The 24,933-nt window shown below is 38.9% G+C and overlaps 1 protein-coding gene across 1 annotated transcript in view; it reads right to left on the bottom strand.

The window, feature by feature from the left end:
• Nucleotides 1-24,933, bottom strand: part of LOC130929996 (ankyrin repeat domain-containing protein 13C-like) — a 25,920-nt gene continuing 987 nt past the window's right edge. Inside the window, exons 2-13 of the mRNA XM_057857652.1 lie at nt 24,881-24,922; nt 20,483-20,587; nt 16,379-16,464; nt 16,264-16,309; nt 16,126-16,192; nt 13,503-13,647; nt 13,293-13,424; nt 4,685-4,846; nt 4,544-4,623; nt 4,375-4,473; nt 1,211-1,311; nt 1-1,141 (exon numbers count right to left, since the gene is read on the bottom strand). Coding sequence (XP_057713635.1) covers nt 1,011-1,141; nt 1,211-1,311; nt 4,375-4,473; nt 4,544-4,623; nt 4,685-4,846; nt 13,293-13,424; nt 13,503-13,647; nt 16,126-16,192; nt 16,264-16,309; nt 16,379-16,464; nt 20,483-20,587; nt 24,881-24,922 — 1,196 coding nt within the window. The 3' untranslated portion in view covers nt 1-1,010. The remainder of the gene's footprint in view (nt 1,142-1,210; nt 1,312-4,374; nt 4,474-4,543; nt 4,624-4,684; nt 4,847-13,292; nt 13,425-13,502; nt 13,648-16,125; nt 16,193-16,263; nt 16,310-16,378; nt 16,465-20,482; nt 20,588-24,880; nt 24,923-24,933) is intronic.

A 24,933-nucleotide genomic window follows, 5' to 3' on the forward strand; every position in this document is an offset into this window, starting at 1 on the left:
GCTGACACAAAATGAAATGTGATGCTGGTGCTTTATTGAAAAGGGAAGGATGAGTGCCAATAATTTCACAGCTTAGTTTATACAAAATAACTAACAAGCTACTGCAAGCACTTGATGGTACTTGGTGGTGATTGTTTTAATGCACCACAGCGCACATCAAAATAGCGACTCGAGAGGACAGCACACCTGATAACTCCCGCGAGCGCTCCGATCTTTGACACAAAAATGTAGAAGACGGGTGAGGAGTAGGAGGTAAAAGTGAGCTAACCTGAATGTGGAATATGAACACGTTTTGGAGCTCATTTCAAAACATTCTTGTGTATGTATTGCTACACAGTGTAAGTCCATGAGTACAGAGACATATATGTACAGTACATATATGTACAAATGCATAATTAGGTTTTGAGCTATAACGTCACCAATAATTTTTGTTTTTAGAAGAGACAAAAATATTTACAGTTTCAATACGTGTGAAACAAAAAGGATATGAATATTAGTCATAATATAAGTGAGTCTTTTGATGAATGAATAGCAGCATGAAAGCATTGGTTTGCTTTGGATCCAGTAACAAAACGGCTGGCTGTCAGTTCCCTTATAAGATTTAGATTTTTAAAAATCCTTAAATAGTGGCCTTAACCCTATTATGTCTACATGTTCACTTAAGTTGAATAAAATGTTTAATTAATCATCTGCATATACATTAACGTCTAAACCCATTTGAACTTGTTGCTCACAAAAACTGGAGCAAATTAATGCCATGTGGGCGTGATGCAAAAAGATGATCTGGACTCACCCAACTTGAGTCCTTCTTGATTTTTTTAAACAACCGCAACATAAATATTGTTCAATAATATTTTTTAAAAAGGAAATAAAAAGGCCTGCCACATCTGCAGGAGTAAATACTTTCTCCCTGACAGCCATTTTGAGAAATACAGTATGCTTGTCTATATATATATATATATATGTAGGGAGAGTAATTTGACGTAATAAAGGGTTGCGTCTCCAAGTGGTCAGAGGTCCGGGAAGCGGCTGGGGTCTTCTTTGAAGTCGGGCGGGATGACGAAGAGAGAGCCCTCAAACTGCTCGTGGTGGAACTCCTGGAAGGTGACGGTGGCCGTGATGGTCGGGAACACGGGGATGTCTGTGTAAGAGAGAGTTTGAGGGTCGTTAATGGGGAGGCCAAAGTCGCCGGATACCCAGGCGAACGTACCGAGTTTGACGGGAAAACCGGGAGGCAGCTTCATCTGGACGAACTCCCGCAGCTTGTTGAAATGCTTGAACGGAGCCACCACCTCCAGCACGTTCAGTAAGCTGTAACAATGGAAACAAACCAATTGTAAAGTTCAATTTGTAGTTTTTCCATTCCCCAAATGGGTTCTGTGTTTATTTAGGTTTCTATAACCTGTTTTATTTCCTTAACTCATCGATTTTTGTACTGAGAAATTGTTTTATACTGTCAAAACCTTTATTAAAAACTTTAACAAGTACAGTACAGTTTTAGACTACAGTTAAGTCAGGAAGCTGTAATAAAATATAATTTTTGAAGAAAATAGTCATCCATTTTGTCTTCATTGTTACTTACAACTAGCTATGTGCCGGTTACCGGTTTCAAGGTTTACCGTGGTATGAAAACGTCACAGTTTCAAAACCACTAAAATTTTCCGTCATACCGTAGGATGGTATTAGCTATTTTTTATGTCCCAAAAATGTAGGCAAGGATGGCTTGGAGCGGCAGCGCTCATCCCTCGCTCTCCGGTTGTTGCCCTGTCCCGTGTGTCGGTGACACTGCTGTCGCTGTCAAAACTACACCTGAGCTTTTTCAAAACCCCGTCAAAAAAAGTCTTGTCAAGTATGGGAGAATTTCGGCTATCATAAAGAAAGATGGCCCAAGCTTAAAGGAGGAAGGACAGCTGACATGCAGGCAACACCTCCAACATGATTTCATATTTGCTTGACCATCATCCGTCACTTTACACAAAGATGTAAGGTAAGTAAACGCTGTCATGAACGTTTCTCACCAGCTACGAGACTTCACTCCAGTGTGTTTCGTGTGTCTAGCAATGGTAAAACAAATACAATAACGTTAATAACCAATATATAACCAGTTTTCTCTCTATTTGCGTGGTTTTGTAAAATCTTCCGCCATTGTAAACACCTGTTCAAATTAAAATTTTCGTAATATAGCCTGTACTGTTTTTTCTCTCTGGCCACTTTCTGTGTTGAAAGAGGGTGTGTCTGTGTCCGTGCATAATGTGTAAATAATAATACAAGTCATACACATGGGCTGTCTCTTGGTCTCACACTCCATTAATATTCAACTAATAATATTATATTGGTATATTAACCCAGAAAAGGCGAACATACTCACATTCCATGCACAATAACTTGGATTGACAGAGAAATATGTAGAAAATGAGCCAGTCTCTAAAAATGTTGAGATGGAGCTTTAAAGTCAGTGAAGTGCCTGCATTAAATATACAGTATACATATTTTTTTTATTTACAAGTGTTTCTACTTTTTTATGGAAAATAATCATTTTTGTTCTAATGTTAAGCAACTTGAGCTGTAGCTGTGGGTTTTTAAGTTCAATTTATTTCAATTTTATTTAAAAATTTTCAGTTATTTATTTTTATTAGGGCTGTCAAACGATTAAAATTTTTAATCGACTTAATCACAGCTTAAAAATTAATTAATCGTAATTAATCGCAATTCAAACCATCTATAAAATATGGCATATTTTTCTGTAAATTATTGTTGGAATGGAAAGATAAGACACAAGACGGATATACAGTGGGAAGAACAAGTATTTGATACACTGCCAATGGGTTTTCACATTGGCAGTGTATCAAATACTTGTTCTCCCCACTGTATACATTCAACATACTGTACATAAGTACTGTATTTGTTTATTATAACAATAAATCAACAAGATGGCATGAACATTATTAACATTCTGTTAAAGCGATCCATGGATAGAAAGACTTGTAGTTCTTAAAAGATAAATGTTAGTACAAGTTATAGACATTTTATATTAAAACTCCTCTTAATGTTTTCGTTTTAATAAAATTTGTAAAATTTTCAATCAAAAAATAAACTAGTAGCTCACCATTACAATTGTCATGGTGCTTAAACCCATAAAATCAATCGCGGGGCCAATCTGCGCCAGCAGAGGGAGACAAAAAACACAAGTAACAAGTGGCCATTACACTGTGCTGTCATTTTAATCTGTTTGAGCGGGGCATGTGCGTTAATTTCGTCAAATATTTTAACGCGATTAATTTAAAAAATTAATTACCGCCCATTAACCCGCTAATTTTGACATCCCTAATTTTTATTTTATTTATTTTAACATTACATTCATGTTGATGTTCCAATTTGCAAATACGTTGTGAAAAAAAAAAAATCCTGTTCAATGGGATTTTTTTTTTAACCCATACATCTCAAAATAACACATTTTTTAGCTTAAATTGCAATACCTTGACACTGTCAAACCACGGTATTTTTGCTTAAGGTTATCATACCGTCAAAATCTCATACCGGCACATGCCTACTTACAACAAGCCTGAAACAACTTCAAGTTAAATTGTGAAGGTAGTTGAAAAAAGTGACATTTATCCGATTGTTTAATTAATCGTCCGATTAATCGTTTATAAAAAAATAATCATTAGTTGCAGCCCTACTAGAAATGCTGTTTTTTTTTTTTTTTTTTTTTTTTTTTTTAAAAACCTGTCCTGTTCAGCTGTTTGACACTGAGAATGGAAGTCTAAGTGCCCGGGTAGTCTGAACAGTTTTAATGTTTCACATTGAGAGTCCGACATACTCCCTTTGTGATCATTCAACATACCTCATTTATTATGACAAAACAGCGAACAGGAACGGGTTATGGGGGAGCAGAAGAAAAGAAACACAAGAGAAGAAAGAGAAGAAACACAAACAACAACAAGAAATACATTGAACGCCTAACTACACTAACTACTAATATGTTGGTGCTATAGTCAGCTAAATGCATTTCCGGTTGACACCATGTGGGGGGCCTGTTGAACAGGGAAAGAGGGGGAAGAAGGTGGGGGAGTCTATATGCTAGGTGATAGAAAGGGGTAGAGTGTACACAAATCATCTCTGTGATCTAGAACCCAGTAATCATGTGAATGCTTTGTGAGTGTAAGCCCGTTGGCGACCGACCCTACGCCGCCCCATCGCCAATCCCGGCACCGGGACCCCCCGCCCGAGCGCACCCAATAACATCCAGCCGCACGCGTGTCTAGAAATACTGTTTAATTTTAGACCAGGATTAAATCCCCCCATATTAGTTACCATGTAGAAACAACTAACATATCTCACACCACGTGTCAGATTAAATCCAATTGTACTTACGATTCGATTCCAAGAGGGAAATCCTGGCTCATGGCTACAGTGGCCTTGAAGTGCTTTTTGTTCTCCTTGCACACCAGCTCTCTGCCCACATGGGGAGGCCTATGTCCACAAGGAGATGATTACAACACGATCCTGCTCGTAAAACCATCTCAACTACGGGCTAACGTACTTTCCATGCTCGGCTGCGATGTACTCCTCCCAGGAAATAGTGTTGGGGGCTGGCGCCGAGAGGGACTGCCTCCTCACGGACTGCGCCAATAGTTGGTATTTTCATTTCGAAGCAATAAAAAAGCAAACAAGTGTCGTTTACCTCAAAGTTGTGCTCGCTGATGCTGCCGCCTTTGCTAAGGCTCTCCATGATGGCTTTGTTCCTGAGGATGTCCTCTTCACTCAAGTGCTCTCGCCGCTTCCTGGACTCCAGCACCAGACCATTGACGGCGTAGAAGTCCGCCAAAAAGTTGCCCACCCGCTCCTGCCACGTCAAGTCAATGGACAACACATAATCCATGAAGATTTGTATAATAATGTAACCTAATCATAGTTTCTTATAGTTAGTACTTTACAAAAACAAAATACATTAGTAGAAACTAAAGATGCACAATATTATCTGTTACTGATAATTATCCGCCAATAATGGCAATGATGACGTTACACAAATAATCAAGATTAAAAAATAAATAAATAAATAACCGATAATGCAATCTGGTAATTATCTACTTGATTTAGCCTCCAAATGCGTAGAATCGATGCAGTTTTGTCCAATTCTGCACCTGTGTCTCAACCCCTCCTCCCTCTGAAGCCCCTTTCGCATGAATGACACGACACACGACATGCTTGAAACTGTTGGATAACATTGCTGCTCTGTCACCAGTGTGGGTTTACTTTCCCTGCGTGAAAGAAAGAAAGTGTCGTCATTCAACGCCACTAACCTGATAAGCCATTTAATGCTGCATCACACAGATTTGTGGAATGAATATGAGGCTGCCGCTAACGCGAAGGCTAAAGCTAATAGTGGTGTCTTAAACAAACAGAACGCTACAGGACTTTTGACTATCGGAGATGCTTTTGACAAGCAGAGATGTTTTGACCAAAGTGACCTGAGAGCCACAGCCCTGGACGAAAAAATAATGCAATTTATAGCCTTCGGTGACCAGCAGTTTACCATGGTGGAGGACATGGGGTTTCGGCTGCTTTTACAGCATCTGGAGCCTAGTTACTTTTTGGATGCGAATCAGTTATGTTGTTCCTGCCATCAGTTTATGGAGTCTTCAATGTTATTCTTTGTCAATAATGGCTTACTTTTAAAGGCATTTTGGTACTACTACAGTGTATCACAAAAGTGAGTACACCCCTCGCATTTCTGCAGATATTTAACTATATCTTTTCATGAGACAGCACTGACAAAATGACACTTTGACACAATGAAAAGTAGTCTGTGTGCAGCTTATATAATAGAGTTAATTTATTTTACCCTCAAAGTAACTCAAAATATAGCCATTAATATCTAAACCCCTGGGAAAAAAGTGAGTACACCCCTAAGAAAAACCATACATCCCTAAATGTCCCAATTAAGTACTACTTGTCATTTTCCCTCCAAAATGTCATGTGACTCGTTACAGGAGTGCTGTCAGCATTGCTGCAGAGATTAAAGAGGTGGGAGGTCAGCCTATTAGTGCTCAGACCATACGCCGCACTCTACATCAAATTGGTGTGCATGGCTGTCACTCCAGGAGGAAGCCTCTTCTGAAGACGGTACACAAGAAAGCCTGCCCGTCTCATCAGATCATAGGACATGGTTCCAGTAATCCATGTGCTTTGTTGACATGTCTTCAACAAACTGTTTCCGGGCTTTCTTGTGATGCACGCTTTTATCTTGGCGCAGGAAGCGTAGAGCAGGTAGTACTAATGGCACTCAAGTAAGAGCGTATGCACACACAAAGAAGAACGTATTTGCACACACAAAGAAGAGCGCGTTTGCTCCCATGAAGAAGTTGAACAACTGAGTGAGAGAGAGGGGAAAGCCTGCAAGCATGAGAGCGCATTTCTGGCTTGTGAAGCATCCACGGAACCAACCAACACATGTACAGTGAAGAAAATAAGTATTTGAACACCCAGCTATTTTGCAAATCATCCCACTTAGAAATCATGGAGGGGTCTGAAATTTTCATCGTAGGTGCATGTCCACTGTGAGAGACAATCTAAAAAATCCAAAAATCAAAATGTATTTTTTAAAACAATTTACTTGTGTGATGCAGCTGCAAAGAAGTATTTGAACACTTGAGAAAACGAATGTTAATATGGTACAGTAGCCTTTGTTTGCAATTACAGAGGTCAAACGTTTCCTGTAGTTTTTCACCAGGTTTGCACTAGAGGTTAGATTTTGTGCCCGAACCCGAACCCGAACCCGACCCGACCCGACCAGACATGCGCTTCTGCTTGTGCGTGTGCATGAACGCCGTGGCGCCGGCCGCTTTTTATTCTTGTCCTCCCGCTGTACCGTTTGCGCACGGCCGAGGCGCCGCCCTCATTTTCATTTCCTTGTCAGAGAGGCGCGTCCATGTGAGAACAATATCCCACACACTCAGAAATATGTTTAACAAACTTTCCCAGCGTTATTTCGTTGTGTGAATGCTTTGATAATTCTCAAAAAAATATGTAGATTATTTAAACATTAAGAAAACTTGCGTTTTTTTCTGCCAACTCGAAGAAATGAAAATAAATTGCTGCTGCTGCGTTTTTTCCCGCGTCACTCAAAAAAAAAAAAAAATGGAGAGCAGGCTCTCTGTATTGCGCTTTTGCTTGTGCGTGTGCACGAACGCCGTGGCGCCGGCCGCTCTTTATTCTTGTCCTCCCGCTGTACCGTTTGCGCACGGCCGAGGCGCCGCCCTCATTTTCATTTCCTTGTCAGAGAGGCGCGTCCATGTGAGAACAATATCCCACACACTCAGAAATATGTTTAACAAACTTTCCCAGCGTTATTTCGTTGTGTGAATGCTTTGATAATTCTCAAAAAAATATGTAGATTATTCAAACATTAAGAAAACTTGCGTTTTTTTCTGCCAACTCGAAGAAATGAAAATAAATTGCTGCTGCTGCGTTTTTTCCGCGTCACTCAAAAAAAAAAAAAAAAAAAAAAAAAAAATCGGGTTTTTCGGGCTCGGGCCTGCAAATCTAGTTAAGTGATCGAGCTCGGGCCGGGTCGGGCCTCAATACCAGCGGGCCGTGTCGGGTCGGGCTGGATTTTTTAGGCCCGAACTAGGCTCTAGTTTGCACACACTGCAAGAGGGACCTTGGCCCACCCGTCAGTCAGGTTTGTAGGCTGTCGCTGAGAAACACAGAGTTTGAGCTCCCTCTATAGGTTTTCCCTTGGGTTTAGGTCTGGAGACCGGCTAGGCCATGCTAGAACGGGTCATTGTCATGTTGGAAGACCCATCTTCAATGCTCTGACTGAAGGAAAAAGGTTGTTCCCCAAAATCTTACAATACAGGGCCTCAGTCATCCTCTCTTTAATACAGTGCACTCGTGCTGTCCCATGCGCAGAAAAACACCCCCCAAAGCATGATGCTAACACCGCCATGCTTCACAGTAGGGATGGTGTTTTTGAGATAATACTCTTCATTCTTCTTCCTCCAAACACGGTTAGCGAAATTATGTCCAAAAGTTCTATTTTACTCCATCCGACCACAAAACCTGCTCCCATGAGTCCTCTGTATCATCCAAATGGTCATAGGCAAACTTAAAACGGGCCATGTGATGGTTTAAGCAGGGGAATCTTCCATGCCATGCATGTTTTCAAACCATGACGCCTCAGTATATTACCAACAGTAACCCTAGACCCTAACCCTAACCCTTGGAAACGGTGGTCCCTACGCTTTTCAGGTCATTGACCAACTCCTGGCGCGTAGTTCTGTGCTGATTCCTTACCTTTCTTAGGATCACTGAGACACCACGAGGTTATATCCTACATGGAGCTCCACTCCGATTGAGAGTGACTGTCATGTTTAGCTTCTTCCATTTTCTAATGATTGCTCCAACAGTGGACCTTTTTTCACCAAGACGCTTGGCAATTGCTCCATAGCCCTTTCCAGCCTCGTGGAGGCGAACAATTTTGTCTCTTGTGTCTTTGGACAACTCTTTGGTTTTGACCATGTTACAGGCTTGAGTCTTACTGATTGTATGGGGTGGACAGGTGTGTTTATTCTGCTATCGACCTCAAACAAGTGCATCTGATTCAAGATAATACATGGAGTGGAGGTGGATTTTCAATAGGCAGACTACAGGTCAGGTAGGTCACTAACAGGTCTTTCAGGGTCAGAATTCTAGCTGATAGACAGGTGTTCAAATATTTATTTGCAGCGGTATCACAAAAATAAATTGTTAAAAAAATCATGTATTTGTATGTCTGAATTGTTCTTTTTAGATGATCTCTCTCACAGTGGACATGCACCTCCGATAAAAATTCCAGACTCCTCAATGATATCTATGCGGGTGAACTAAAAATAACGCAAAATAGCAGGGTATTCAAATACTTAATTTCTCCACTGTATGTAACACTTTTGTACTGTTTGTTGTGCATTTTCAATTGTGGTCGAATACTTGGGGAGAGTTCAGGTGATTTTTTTTTTGATGATGCGCAGACGCTAACAGATACATGGTAATCATTGGTGTGGATTGTGACTGCTGTATCAGCAGCTATAACCGCAAATTTGAATTGCTTTTATTGAAGATGAAACAGATTGAATTTCATTTTTATTGTAGTTTCTAAACCACATGTCTGTCATCGTCATTTTGGAGCTTAGCTCGTTGTCTGGCTAGGACTTAGCGCCAACGTCTTGGCGAGGACGGTACAATGATGTATAATACATATTTTTGGAGAGCTATTTTGAGATTTGGGGCGTATATGGGGGTACCTAAAAGGTTAATTTTTTATTTACACGGAAATTCGGGTTACGTCGCCAGGGTAGGAATGGAACTCGTTCGTAACCCGGGGACTACCTGTACTTGTTGCCAAAAGCTTAATTACCCATTATCATACAATCTAACATTGTCGAGATGTTGGAATTAACTACTGTTCACATTTGATGTGGAGAAAGTCACCACAAATTGTATTTTTGCTCAGTAACATATGCATAATTATAGTTTGTATAATTTAAAAATGTATATACAGGACTGTCTCAGATAATTAGAATATTGTGATAAAGTTCTTTACTTTCTGTAATGCAATTAAAAAAACAAAAATGTCATACATTCTGGATTCATTACACATCAACTGAACTATTTCAAGCCTTTTATTATTTTAATATTGCTGAATTTGGCTTATAGCTTAAGAAAACTCAAAAATCCTATCTCAAAATATTAGAATATCATGAAAAAGTATACAAGTAGGCTATTCAACTAATCACCTGAATCATCTAATTAACTCGAAACACCTGCGAGGGTTTCCTGAGCCTTAAAAACACTCAGCTTGGTTCAGTAAACTAAATCACAAGTATGGGGAAGACTGCTGATCTGACTGCTGTCCAGAGGACCATCATTGATACCCTCCATCAGGAGGGTAAGACACAAAAAGAAATTTCTCAAAGAGCAGGCTGTTCACAGAGTGCAGTTTCAAAGCATATCCACAAAAAGTCTGTTGGAAGGGAAAAATGTGGCCGGAAACGCTGCACAACCAAGAGAGATGACCGCAGCCTTAACAAAATTGTGAAGAAGAGCCGCTTCCAGAATTTGGGGGAGCTTCAAAGACAGTGGGCTGAAGCTGGAGTCCAGGTATCAAAAGCCACAGTTCACAGACGTGTCCGGGAAATTGGCTACAATAGCCGTATTCCCATGGTCAAGCCACTTCTGAACTCAAGACAACGGACGAAGCGTCTGACTTGGGCTATGGAGAAGAAGCACTGGACAGTTGCAGAGTGGTCCAAAGTCCTCTTTTCAGACGAAAGCAAGTTTTGCATTTCATTTGGAAGTCAAGGCGCCAGAGTCTGGAGAAAGGCTGGAGAGGAGCAAAATCCAAGTTGCTTGAAATCCAGTGTGAAGTTCCCACAGTCAGCAATGGTTTGGGGAGCCATGTCAGCTGCTGGTGTTGGTCCACTGTGTTTCATCAAGTCCAGAGTAAATGCAACTGTGTACCAAGAGATTTTAGAGCACTACATGCTTCCATCTGCTGAAAAGCTCTATGGAGATGAGGATTTCATTTTCCAGCATGATCTGGCACCTGCCCACAGTGCCAAAACCACCAGTAACTGGTGCACTGACCATGGCATCACTGTCCTTGATTGGCCTGCTAATTCCCCTGACCCCTGATGCCGATGTCACACGCCCGTACCGGTGCCCTATATTCGGCTTAGAATCCAACAGACTCCGATGGCTGGATGGAGCCCTGGTGGCCATTATGCTTGCTTCATACTTTTATGTCATTGGCTCAGCTACCTGCCAATCAAACACACCGGAACTAGCGTTGAAGGAGAATCTTTGTGTCAAAATGATTCAATCGAAAAAAAGTGCCTTCAAAACTTTTTCCACTTCAAAAAAAAAAAGTGTGTTCAAAACTTTTTCCACTTTGAAAGAAATAAGTTTAAAACTTTTTGCTTTTCAAAAAAAGTGACACTTCAATAAAAAAAAATATATATATTTCAAATAAAAAATATATTAAAAAAAAAAAAGTTTTTGCAAATGATTTTTTTCTTTGATTAAAAATAGTTTTTTGATTAAAGCAACTTTTATTGCGATTGAATGATTTTGACACAAATGTCCTACCCCTAATATGGCTTAAACACAAAAAGGATTGCTTCAAAGAAAACAGTTTGAATGAAAAATAAAGTGTTCAAATGCGAATTTCTGAGTCTCAAATATTTTTTCACATTCAAACCTTTTTTTCTACGATTGATTTTTAAAAAAAATTTGATTGAAGTGATTTTTCTTTTGAAAATATATATTTTTTTGTTTGAAGCAATTTATTTTTTGATTGAATAATAAAGACACAAATGTCCTAGCCAAAATGTGGTCCAAACGGAAAATTACATGACTTCAATCAAAAATGGTGTTTCAATTAAAAAAAACTTGACTTTGATCAAAAAAATAAAATTCAATCAAAGAAAAATAGTTTTCAAATATATTTTTTTGAGTTTCAAATTTATTTTTGCATTCAAACACATTTTTTTTGATTGAAGTGACGTTTTCTTCGATTGAAAGTATATATTTTGATTGAAGCAACTTTTTATTTGATCGAAGCAACTTTTTTTTTGATTGAATAATAAAGACACAAATCTACCTCCATAGATATATCGCGATATTTTGCAACCCGATGGGTTATCGATATGCTCCCGCCAAGAATCGATACTTTTATTTAACATATTGGCCATACAATGGAGTATGGATGCTGTAAACTGCTCAATGTTTGTTGAGCACTTCCTTGGCGGTCCACTATGGGCGCTCGGGAGTGGCGGTGAGGGTAAAGTGCGCACAAGTTGTCTAGAGAAGAAGAGAGGGAGCTCCAAGTGGGTTGAAAAAATAAAAAAGCTCCGTGAGAACGGTGGAGGAAAAAATGAGAAAAATATTGCTACAAATCACACATGGGGACACACTTTAGATTTTACACCAACAAGAAAGGAAGTAAGGTGAACAAGGACTTTGCTGTATGCAAGAATTGTCTAAGAAAAATAAGTTTCACTGGGAGCTGGTGACGTAGTGGACACTGGAGTTTGTGAGCTTCGCTTTCATCACTTGAGGTAAGAAAGTTTTGCAATGTAATTGACTTTTTAATTTACATGTGTTATTTTGATGACATTTGGTGTTGAATGATATAAAATTAACCAGGACCCTAAACTGGATGAAAATGAATATCGAACAAGCCCACATGAATTAACCGATTTATTTGAGAACCAATTTCAATCTAGTTTACTACACAAACCGTTATTACTGTCATTTTGATACAATAAGCTATAAAAATGGTTTGAATAGGTTCCAAGATATATAAAGTGATGTGCATGATAATTAATGTAGCCTACATATTAAATAAAAATAGGTAATTATTGATGTAGCCTACATATTAAAAATAGGTAATTATTGAATTTTTAATATCTATACATTCAATTCATATTTTTTTTAATTCAATACTTCCAACACAAAAAAAAATAATCAGGATTTCAACTCAAACGCTATGAAGTAGCTAATATTTTTTGTTTTATTTTGTTGTTTTTAAGGTGAGGAAGACTGTGACTGAGCAAGTCTGACATCTTAAATGCTGAAGCAGATAGCGGAAGTGCTCAAACCAAGCAACAAAGGTCATATACGAAGAAAAGACCCACCAATTTTATCATTGCCCCACTCCAAGCTCAACTGCTGACACCTACGGCACTTTTTATTTATTTATTTTTTTAAAGATTTAAAACTTTAAAGAAATTAAGGGTGCCATTCATCATGATCTCTCCAAGCGATATCAGTGGTCGTGGTTGGTTTCCTCTATATGTGCAGGGGCACAATTTGCAGTAGATTTATATTTTACAGCAATGTTGCACAGAAAAGGTGTCACTGTTTAATAAATGACTTAAACAGTATTTTTTCTATTTTTAAATATCTTTTTTTTTCTTTTTTCGTTTCAACAGTTGTATCCAATTTCTGACCAATATATCGATAATCGCTGTATCGTGATATAATCGTTATCGTGAGCCTTGTATCGCGAATCGTATCGTATCGTGAGGTGCCCTGAGGTTCCCACTCCTAGTAGTGATATATTGCATCCCTGGTTACCTTGCTGGTTTAGAGACATCTAGTGGTCGTTTTGGATTATTGATTCAAGAAATATCAGCTCAGCAAAGCACAATTTTTAAATGAATTAAAAATGCCAATAATTTACTAAACAGTACATTGTCATATCAGTCAGACTTAGTGACGATAATGAGAATACATAGCACAAGTCTTACAGTTTTGTCCTCCCTGAAGAGCCAGCCGCTCTGAGTGCGGGAGAAGGTGATGGACTTTGTGGACAAGGTGGCCGAGTAGACGTCGCTGCTCATCAAAATGTCCACCTCCTCCTCAGTCTCCATCTCAGACTCCTTTGAATCATAAACACAAGAAGGTCCATGATGAGCAACTACTAATGCTATCTCTTTTGCAGGTGAAGTATATCAGACCTCGTGATGTATTCTTTGGTACACTTTGGCCTCGTTGTCCAGGACCACAAAGGACTGTGAGGGCAGTGCGTCACCATTGAAGATGAAGCTGAGGTCACCGCGCTGACACTTCATATCGATGAAGTCAATGAGGGTGGTATCCAACCTATAAATGAGGGGATGTAACTGTTTTTTGTAGTGACAAAGTCAAAGCATCCCACATTATTACTCCTTTTTTGTAACCAACAAATCGGCACTGTATTGCATTAATCCCGAAAAAACATGCGATGTGAGGGTTGTATTTTTACCGGTCCATAAATTCATTGTTCCCTATAAAATGCCTTTCAACAAACAATTAATAAAAAAACATTTTCCAATGGCCCTTTCAACTTAACACATTGACATTGCTTATTCAATACACATTGTCACTGATTAAGAACCATAAAAAAAATAATGACTTTCAACATAGGCCCAAAAAACACCATTGGTGGACCCAGGAAAAAAAAAATAGCCTACATTGATATTTAAACGGGACACTCCCAAAACATTCTGACTTATTTCAACGGTTTGAGAACTTTTGAGAAAATTCCACCAAAAAGCCCGCATTGAAATCACCAAGTTATTTGATTCCATAGTCAACATTATTAGACCCACAAAAATATCCTCTTTGGCTCCCATTCAAATTGATCCCCCACTCACAAGCAAATCCCAATTTGGTCCCTTTGACGATAAACTAGGAGGCACAAAACCGATATACAGTGGTACCTCGACATACGATCTTTTCGACATCCAACGTAAAATTTAACTCGCCATTTGTCCCGACATATGACGACATGCTCAAAATTAGGAATGTCCCGATCGGATATTTTTGCACTCGAGTACGAGTCACCTGATTTTGAGAATCTGCAGTCCCAATCAGATACCGAAAAAAAGTCACTCTTTGACGCTCACGTTACTGAGAACAGCCTCTCACTTACACAATGAGTTGCCACAGCACACTTACGCAAGTTTAACGATGATTGACACATTTGTGCCTTTGATCGTAGAGCTACCAAGCTTCTCTGGCAAGATCAAAGCTACAAACCTGCCAATCATCGTTAAATTCAAGTACCAAACGCAAGCTGGACAGTTTGGCCTCACTGCTTATAAGGAGGGAGGGTGAGAGGTTGTGGCGCTGTATGAACATGAAGCAGAAAAACATAACTATTTTTAAATTAAAAATCCGATCCTTTTCACTGGATTCCGATCCTCTGAAAAATGACTCGTTCAGCCTGATTTCCGACATGATCGGATCGGTACATCCCTAGTCAAAATACAACGATTTATGACAGTGTCTCATTGTTTTCCCGCAAGACGGGAGAGAAATAAACATGGGTCACAAGAAGGTTAGTGGAAAAAGGTGACGCTTACCATTGAAATTAAGAAGGAAATGTTAGAAAAATATGAGCGTGATGTGCGTGTGAGTGAACAGGGTAGACAACCCGGCTCACCGGTCCCCCCCACCTCTCCCAAAAACAACAGACAATGAAAAGCCAGAGTAAAAACTTCCAACTCTTCTGCACCTCGCTCACTCTCATGTTAGTCACATGCATTCAGGAACAGCATGCAAAACACAACTGGCCTATTAGAACCTGATTCGTTAATTTATTATTATTATTACCTGTATTATACTATTCTTATTCCGATTTATATTTATAATTTACTTGTTTTGCTATGTGTAATTGTTATTAGTAATTGTACCTGCAGTATTTATGAAGGATTTAGCTTACGGTTTTGGACTATGGAATGAATTAATCAAATTATAATGTATTGTTACAGGAAAATCCCACTCGACATACGAACATTTCGATTTAAAAACCAGGTCCTGGAATGAATTAAATTCGTTTGTAGCGGTACCAATGTACATTGATTCCCATTTACTCTAGGACCCACAACTAAAAATCTCAATCAGTGGTCATTATTTTTTTTTACCAAAAACCTATGACCTCTCATTCACACATACCAGGCCAAAATTTTGGACACACCTTCTCACTCGTGCGTTTTCATTATTTTCATGACTATTTACATTGTAAATTCTCACGGAAGGTAATAAAAGTAGGAATGAACACGTGTGGAATTATGTACTGGTAATAAAAGTAGGAATGAACACGTGTGGAATTATGTACTTAGCAAAAAAAGGAGAAATAACTAAAAACATGTATGATTCTAGTATCTTTAAAGTAGCCACCCTTTGCTCTGATTATTTTTTTGCACAATCTTGCCATTCTCTTGATGAGCTTCAAGATGGAGTCACCTAAAAGGGTTTTTAACTTCACAGGTATGCCTTTTCAGGGTTGATTCGTGGAATTTATTGATTTATCAATGGGGTTGGGACCTTCATTTGCATTGCATTGAATGAGGTGTGTCCAAACTTTTGGCCTGTACTATACAAACACAAGTTTCATATCTTTGCCCATTCACATTTTAAGATATTATTCAAAAAATTGATTTTTTTCCCCACACATTCACATATTTGACTAAATGGTCATAGTTTCCGACCAAAAATACATCTTCAGCAGTAAAACATTCCCGGGAACATTCTGAAGAAACTGCATTTTCTAGCCTACAGTATATTATTCTACTTGTCAATTTTTTATGTGTCTACCTGATATTGATGCCTTGCTTGTAGATTTTACAAGTATCTGAGGGAAGCATCCGGGACAGAAGAGGCACTGTAATGGAGAAAAGATGCTAAGACGTCTTTGACGAGTATTTCCATCAAGTGTTTCAACAACTTACTCACCCCAGCTTTGAAAATCCCAATGCAGCTCCAAATAAAAGTCGCCAAGCTACAAGAAGAATCAAGAAGATGATTGGGGAATTTGGTACTAAATTCTAGATACATTTGACATACTTACCTCCCTGAGGGCTTTCAGTAACTTTGGCCTTTTGTCTTCGACGCTCTCGCGAGATTGCTGCTTCAGTTTGCGCAGTATTGCCGTTACTGCGAGACAGGAAATGGAAAGCAATCAAATACTGGTGCACGATAATTATTGGTCCGATAATAGGAATTATGACGTCATCCCGATAAATCCAATAACATTATTAATAGGACCGATAATATGTACTAGTGTGCCACCTTTACAGTTTACACACTAGTATGGGAAATCAGTTGACCATTTGCGGGGCATTGCTTCCACCTGCTGGTCAGAATAATTCACTGCATTTTTTTTGTTATAGTAGTTAGGTTCATTCACTTACACCAGGGGTGTCCAAACTTTTTGCAAAGGGGCCCAGATTTGGTGTGGTAAAAATGTCCTTTACGTAGAACAATATATTTAAGCAAATTTTAGAAAGCCATTCTGTATGTCACATTTGCTTTATTATTTTTTTAAATGAATAATTTCAACAATCTCGCAACTAGCCTTTGTGGCGTTCTCTTTCGACTCTCGAGCTCTTGCGAAATACTGTTGCTATGAAATTAAACTAGCTTCAAGTTGCTTTAATTTCTCGCTGCGTATCTCCCCTGTAATCTTGTCGTACATTTCAGCGTGTCTTGTTTGGTAATATCGCCTCACATTGAACAACAGCGACTGTCTCTTTGCAAATGAGGCACACAGTTTTTGCGTATTTTTGTGAAGAAATAGTCCAATTTCCACCTATCCTTGAAGCGTTAGCCGTCGCAGTCAACTTTCTGTTTTTTGTTGATTATCGCCATTTTAGAAAATTGAAAGTAAAGGGTCACACGGGGTAATGTAGCTTCGAGTGCTGCTGCCTTTTAGTGGGTAAATGAGGAGCAGCATTTAGTGTGTAAGCTACTTCATATTCTGGTAGCAGTACTGCTGACCAATTTATTAAGTCTGTGTGCAGATCAGACGTTATTGATTTTATGACAGAAGCTGGGGGCCGGATGAAATTGGACCATGGGCCGCATTTGGCCCCTGGGCCGGACTTTGGACATGTCTGACTTACACATTGCAGTGTCTAGCGGTAGCATTGACAATCGTGAATGCTTTCTGTTACGTTTCCGCATCGGAAATATATGTAAGTATTTTATGTTTACTATAACATATGGATGCGCAATATATGTTTACTTCTGTGGTGAAGGGTTATATGTAGAGAACTTCATAAGTTGTTGTGTTATAGAAGCCAGCCAATGCTTTAGTAGCTCAAGCTAGTGTGCTATGCTATACATATACACTCACTGGCCACTTTATTAGGTACACCATGCTAGTAACGGGTTAGACCCCCTTTTGCCTTCAGAACTGCCTCAATTCTTCGTGGCATAGATTCAACAAGGTGCTGGAAGCATTCCTCAGAGAGTTTGGTCCATATTGACATGATGGCATCACACAGTTGGTGCAGATTTGTCGGCTGCACATCCATGATGCCATGGTGCCAGAAGGACTGGTCTGAGTATTTCAGAAATTGCTGATCTACTGGGATTTTCACGCACAACCATCTCTAGGGTTTACAGAGAATGGTCCAGGAAAAAAAAAAATCCAGTGAGCGGCAGTTCTGTGGGCGGAAATGCCTTGTCGATGCCAGAGGTCAGAGGAGAATGGCCAGACTGGTTCGAGCTGATAGAAAGGCAACAGTGACTCAAATAACCACCCGTTACAACCAAGGTAGGCAGAAGAGCATCTCTGAACGCACAGTAAGTCAAACTTTGAGGCAGATGGGCTATAGCAGCAGAAGACCACGCCTGATGCCACTCCTTTCAGCTAAGAACAGGAAATTGAGGCTACAATTTGCACAAGCTCATCGAAATTGGACAATATAAGATTGGAAAAATGTTGCCTGGTCTTCTGCTGCGACATTCGGATGGTAGGGTCAGAATTTGGGGTCAACAACATGAAACCATGGATCCATCCTGCCTTCTATCAACGGTTCAGGCTGGTGGTGGTGGTGTAATGGTGTGGGGAATATTTTCTTGGCACTCTTTGGGCTCCTTGGTACCAATTGAGCATTGTTGGAACGCCACAGCCTCCTTGAGAATTGTTGCTGACCATGTGCATCCCTTTATGACCACAATGTACCCAACTTCTGATGGCTACTTTCAGCAGGATAATGCGCCATGTCATAAAGCTGGAATCATCTCAGATTGGTTTCTTGAACATGACAATGAGTTCACTGTACTCAAATGGCCTCCACAGTCACCAGATCTCAATCCAATAGAGCATCTTTGGGATGTGGTGGAACGGGAGATTCGCATCATGGATGTGCAGCCGACAAATCTGCACCAACTGTCAATATGGACCAAACTCTCTGAGGAATGCTTCCAGCACCTTGTTGAATCTATGCCACGAAGAATTGAGGAAGTTCTGAAGGCAAAAGGCGGTCCAACCCGTTACTAGCATGGTGTACCTAATAAAGTGGCCGGTGAGTGTAATAGTTGTGTATATAAGTGTATTGTGCATTTTGTTGTATATTGAGTATTGAATATGTGTATTTTTCTGTTGTACTTTCACAATATTAGGATAAGTGTCTTCCCATAAAAGCAAGAAAAGACCAGGCCTTGTGGTTTATGGAAGTGCATTCATTTTTAGCTGGCTAACAAAACGCACTGTTTTGTTCATGTCATTATCAAAAATCTGATGTGATGAGATCAAAGGCAAATTTATGTTGAATCCGCCACTACCGGTAGTTTTTTTTTAAAAACCTCCAGGTGTTCAAAAACTCAGGTTATACATTTAAAAAATTATATATTTATTATCGGTTATCGAGATCGGTATCGGCTTTGAGGAGCAGGAAGTTATCGATATCGGTTTCAAAAAATGGATATCGTGCACCCCTACAATTATACTCTATACACGCCTTCCAGGCTCACTTTTGATGAGTAACTGACAGGTCGCTTAACAATTTTGTAGGTGAAATCTTTATTTTTTCTTTTTTTAAGTGGGTGATTGGACGAGGCCACTTTTCATGGAAATAGATGATCACGGTTTTGCACAAGCTCAATAATAAGCCATTTTTGAATGGTTACCACTTTGTCTCAGTTATGAGTAGAAACAAAATCACCCAAGGATCAGGTAAAAATCAAAACCTAGAACTAACAGTCACCTTTCAGGCATGTATGGCTCCTTACGGCTTGTTCGTGTCTTGTTATGAGAAATATGGTGATTATCTTTGTAAAGGCACAATTTTTCATGGGTTGTGTAGCTAATGAAGTGTCAAATCAATAGATTCAAACACAAGGAAATAACGTGCATTTGCTTAAACTAAGACATTACCACATTAAAAGTGCACAAAAGGCAGGAAAACAATATACAGAATAATAAAGTCCAGTGGTGCATCACTTTATTAAAGGGCTAATTCCATTGGCTACTTAATCACACGGCACCACTAAGTTACGCATGGGCAGGCAGCTCCATAAACTAATGCATCTTGCAAGATGCATTGTGGGAGCTGGAGCAATGGACGGCAGTAATGTGCTGACAAGGCACTTTGCAGCGACTAAAGGTGATGATAGAGGACAAACCTGCTTTTTTCCTGTATCATACATAATCACTCACCCTTCAGTTGACTTTTTCTATAAAAAACGGCAGCATTGGTATGCATGCAAGTACCACCAGGGAGAAGGGGGAGCCGCATGCTTAGCGGCTACATAAGCGAAGACAAGATCTGCCGTCATGAAGGCTGTTCAATTATTCACTCTGGACTCTTCTATCTTTAATGGCCTGTACACGATTTGCAGCATGAACAGAATGAAGCATCCCAAATGTTGTTTTGACGTAAAGCTTTTTGATGAGCTTCCCGACACTAAGCCGCCATTCGGGCTACGCTCCAAAGCTGCCCGGAAGGCCGAAGCCAGGATAATAAATGCTCAGATCAAATCCACAAACTAACACGCACCGAAGTGCAACAAACAGGACTTTCCAATAAAGGATAAAGGGAGCAAATTGTCTTCAAGCCTGCTTTATAATTCATTCCTCATCCCTTTTTATAAAGCTTGTCGCCATTAGGCTGTCATTATGAGCTAAAAGACTGTGTATTTGTTAAAGTGTCACTACTGCACTTACTCATTTGTCTGTCACCATAGCTGATAGCTTCTGCCAGAGGACTCCATCCCTGTGCATTCTTCATTTTCACAGGTGCATTGTGGGCCAGAAGAAGAAGGGCACATTCTAAAAAAAAAACGATAGAAAAAATGTGACTTTTGGATGTAAAGATAGGTGTATTTTTGGTACAATAATAATACACAATTAAACATGAAATGAGACAAATAATAACATAATATCACCAGTATTTCTCAACTACTGGGTCATGTCCCAAATGTTAGTTGACCATTAAGTATTTAACTAAAGAAAAATCTTACTTTTTTTTTTTTTTAATGTAAAAGATCTGTTAAATTTTTTTTTTTTTTTTTGCTGTTGACCGTTCAGAACATTGAAATGCTATTCGAAAATGCTGTGTACAAATGGCGTGTACATCAACTAAACGACTATCAAATGAATCAAAAATGTTTTTGATAATTCATTTGGAGGCCTTGAATAACTTTAAATTCATGAAATTCGAAGAACTTCAAATTCACAACAGGAAATATTCTCAGATTTCTGGCAATTTTCATGAAAGCAAACTGAAAATAATGATCAACATTTTTGCCTTTTCCTGACCTGCAACATACCAATACAGTCCCTTGATCAGAGCAAAGTACAGCAGTTTCATATCATGTCGTGTATTTGATAAAAGGATAGATATTTTTTAAAGGTCTTATTTCTACCCAATATATCGAGGGGAAAAAAATGACATTTTAATTGTTATGCATATATTTACAGCATTAGTTTAAACGATACATTAAAAAAAAAAAAAGTTTCACGATGGTGCCAGTTTTCCCCTAAAACACTGACTCCTTTACACTTTAATGTAGAGCTAAACGATTACTCGATTTTAAAAATTGATCGAAGAATTTTCTCCGCCTCAAGGAATCGTTTAATTTTGCCAACTCTGAGCATGCCGTTTTGCCTGGACTACTTTTAATACGGCACAACGCGCTGAAGTTGCTTGGGTATGGGAAGAAGACAGAGGCAGCGGATATATTTGATTTCAACCATGCATGAATATAGCGGTAATGACAAAGATGCCAACAAAAGCGAAGAGAAAGGCACCAAAAAAAAAAAAAAAAAAAAAAAAAAAAAAAAACAGAAAATGTCAAAAGTGTGAGAGCATTTCAAGCTGGACACCAAGTCGAACAGTTTCATATATTCACTTTATGACAGTGCTTGCATTCCACTACAGCACGTTTGCAGCTCCACCAAAGGCACCCTGTTTACTCCGAGAGCGGAGGACCAATACCTGAGACAAGGTAAAATTAAGTTACGTAGCGCTAGTAAATAAGATTAACGTTACTGTACCTTGTTAACGTAACAATAGCCATGCGGAGGGCTAGGTTCATATTAATTATGACTACTGTGGCTGCGTGGCTAACGTGTCTTTCACACAGGCTTTATTTAATCCATAAAAACAGTGATGTAGAGTGATAAGGGTGTAAAATAAAACCATAATAGAGCTAACCTTCAATTTTAGCTCACTAGTCGTTGATAGATAAAACACCAAGTAGCACTGGTGCCTAGAGCTGGGAATCTTTGGGCACCTAACGATTCGATTACGGTTACGATTCAAAGGCTCCGATTCGATTATAAAACGATTATTGATGCACTCCCCTCCTTTTTATTTTTTTTATTTAATTTTTTTTTTTTTTATGTTTTGTACATTAGTTCCAAAATTGTTCAAAAATCCTCTCAGGCTAAACCAAACTACTATTTTAGTATCAAGTTAACATATAACAGTAAACAAATATACAAAAATAACAGTAAATAAAAAACTCCAGTCCCCATTCTTTATCAGCAGCTTTAAACTACATTCAATTAAATTAATGTTGTGAATCAATTGTTACAGTTGTTAAAATTGCTCCCGTTATTCTATAATTTCCCTTCTGTCTACTTTTGTCAAAGTCTTAACACTATTTCATCACTTAAAGATAGATTCAAGACAAGATTCTGCCGTTTTAGGAGTATTTTAGATTAAAAGTTACTTAGGTTCGCTACAACAGAGCCTTCTAGAGAGGTCTACTGCTTTAAGATGGCGGCTGTTTACTTACGCCGGAAAGTCTGTCATTTCGCATCTCTGTTCAATAATACATGGTCTAATACTGACGTCATCTTCATTTTGCATCTAGTTCTACATATATATGATATCTACTGTAGCCGTATGTTTGTAGCAACTAGCAACTGGGCGTTGTTTGTAGCGGCTGTCAGCCGCAGTCAGGTATGATTTTTTTTTTTTTTTTATCTAGCGGCATGAGTTGAACATAATATTAACTCTCGGTCCGTTCCTCAATGCGTCCCAAAGACCGCGCTGACTGTGTTTTACTTCCGCTTTACCTGGTATAATTCAATAATCGGAATTTGGATATTTGTGAATCGTTCTCGAATCTTCCACGGCCGAATCGCGAATAATCTAAGAATCGGAAATTTTGCACGCCTCTACTGGTGCCTAAACATTTATTTTGAACATTGCAAAAACTCAAAATCCTTTTAGGACTCACAATTTAGACCAACTTAAAACTTAACTAAAACTTAAAAATAACTCGACACAAATGGAAATTCAATTGAAACACGCGTAATGACATTTTTAGGTAAGAAATAAGGTACTATATATAAAAAAATTAAAAAAATAAGTTTTTTGAGTGAAAGCAGTGAATGTTTTTGTTCTTTTTCTAGTTACATCTGGGAAGCAATTGTTGGCTGTTTTCAACAATGCATATATAAAATAAAGACATTGTCTAAAAATGGTTCAATATTAGGTGAAATGTCATTTTTATTTTTTTTATTTTTATTTTTTTAAAATGTTTTATCCATGGGCGTAGATTTGCATTGGGACGGTAGGGACATGACACGACCAACTTTGAAGGATACTCAAAGCAACCTTATTGACAAAATATCTATAAATATACCAATTACTATAACTATTTATACAACTATAAATAAAGTTTCCTTATATAGGTAATTTAGATAGTCTTTCCAGATGTTGTGTGGATAGAATTGAGCCTATCATTATTAAGTGAATTACTTTCATTATGTTCCGGATGACATTTACCCCTTTTCACTTGCTGAATGTGCCAGTCGATTTTTTCCCCCTCAAACACACGTTTGATTGGGTGATGACATGACCCCCCACCCCCCCCACCCACCCACACACACACACACACGCACGCACTCACAGCCCAGACAGATATACAACGTGTAACCCTAACCTGCATTAGAGTTAGCATAACATTAAACTATGACTTTGCTAACCTGCAAAACTTAAGTAAAAAGCTGCTAAGAGAGAAGTGTCCTTCAGTATGTTTTCTACATTTAACGTTAACTGTGAGAAATGTAGTGAAGCGAGGTTTAACCCCTTCTCCCCACTTTTCATTTTTATTTTATTTATGTGGACTGAAAGCAGCCCAAAGGAGCCTTCATTTTTTGTTGAGTTTGGTTGTGTTTGTGGACAAAAGCAGTAGTATTTTACCTGAAGGAAGGTTCCATTTTTATTTATTTTTGGTATTCCCTAACTAAGACGTTTTGACGTAGACGGTTAAAAAAAAAAATTGTGCATCGGCTGCGAGTAAAAAAATATATTTTTTAATGATGTAGAAAATACATTTTAATTAGGGAATAAACGCACAGTTGAATGAACGCTAACAGTAGAAAAAGTACAGGGAGACACGTCTCTAAGCAGCTTTCTACTCGAGTTTTACAGGTTAGCAAGTTCACACAGTTTAATGTTATGCTAACTCTGATGCAGGTCGGACTTTCGGTTGCAAAATTAGCGGCTTACCATAAGTTGTAAGGATAGAATTGACCCTACATTATGTTCAGACTTACATTTACCCCTTTTCACTAGCTGAATGTGCTGGTCCATTTTTTCCCCTTCAAACGCATGTCTGATTGGCTGATGACTAGAACCCCCCACATTCACACAATCCCGACAGAAATACATGTCGACATGCCGCCTCTTCCGCCCCATTTGAAAAGGAGGGATATTAGAAGGATTTTTTTCAGCCAGCAGCAGCAGCCACTTTAAGTAATGTAAAGACACGTCAATGTTGTGAAGGTGGGGAACACACAAATCTTAGGTTGCTTAAAAGTTGGTGCGGACAATTTGAGCATCCTTAAAAGTTGGTGGTGTTATGTCCCTACCGTCCCTATGCAAACCTACGCCCTTGCGTTCACCCAATCTGTTTGGTCTTATTAATGTCCCATACCCAGCAAAAAGTGTACATGCAGGTTATGTTGTTATATCAACAACAACGTTGAGACCAAACCTATCACCTTGGGTTTATCCGATTACTCGATTAACTGATGGAATTTTCAGTACAATACTCGATTACTAAAATATTCGATAGCAGCAGCTCTACTTTATTGTGCTCTTACCTTTGTGGCCTAGCATGACAGCCAGATGAAGTGGCGTATTGCCTAAAAAAAAA

The sequence above is a fragment of the Corythoichthys intestinalis genome, chromosome 14 (assembly GCF_030265065.1).
Source record: "Corythoichthys intestinalis isolate RoL2023-P3 chromosome 14, ASM3026506v1, whole genome shotgun sequence".
NCBI classification, from domain to species: Eukaryota; Metazoa; Chordata; class Actinopteri; order Syngnathiformes; family Syngnathidae; genus Corythoichthys; species Corythoichthys intestinalis.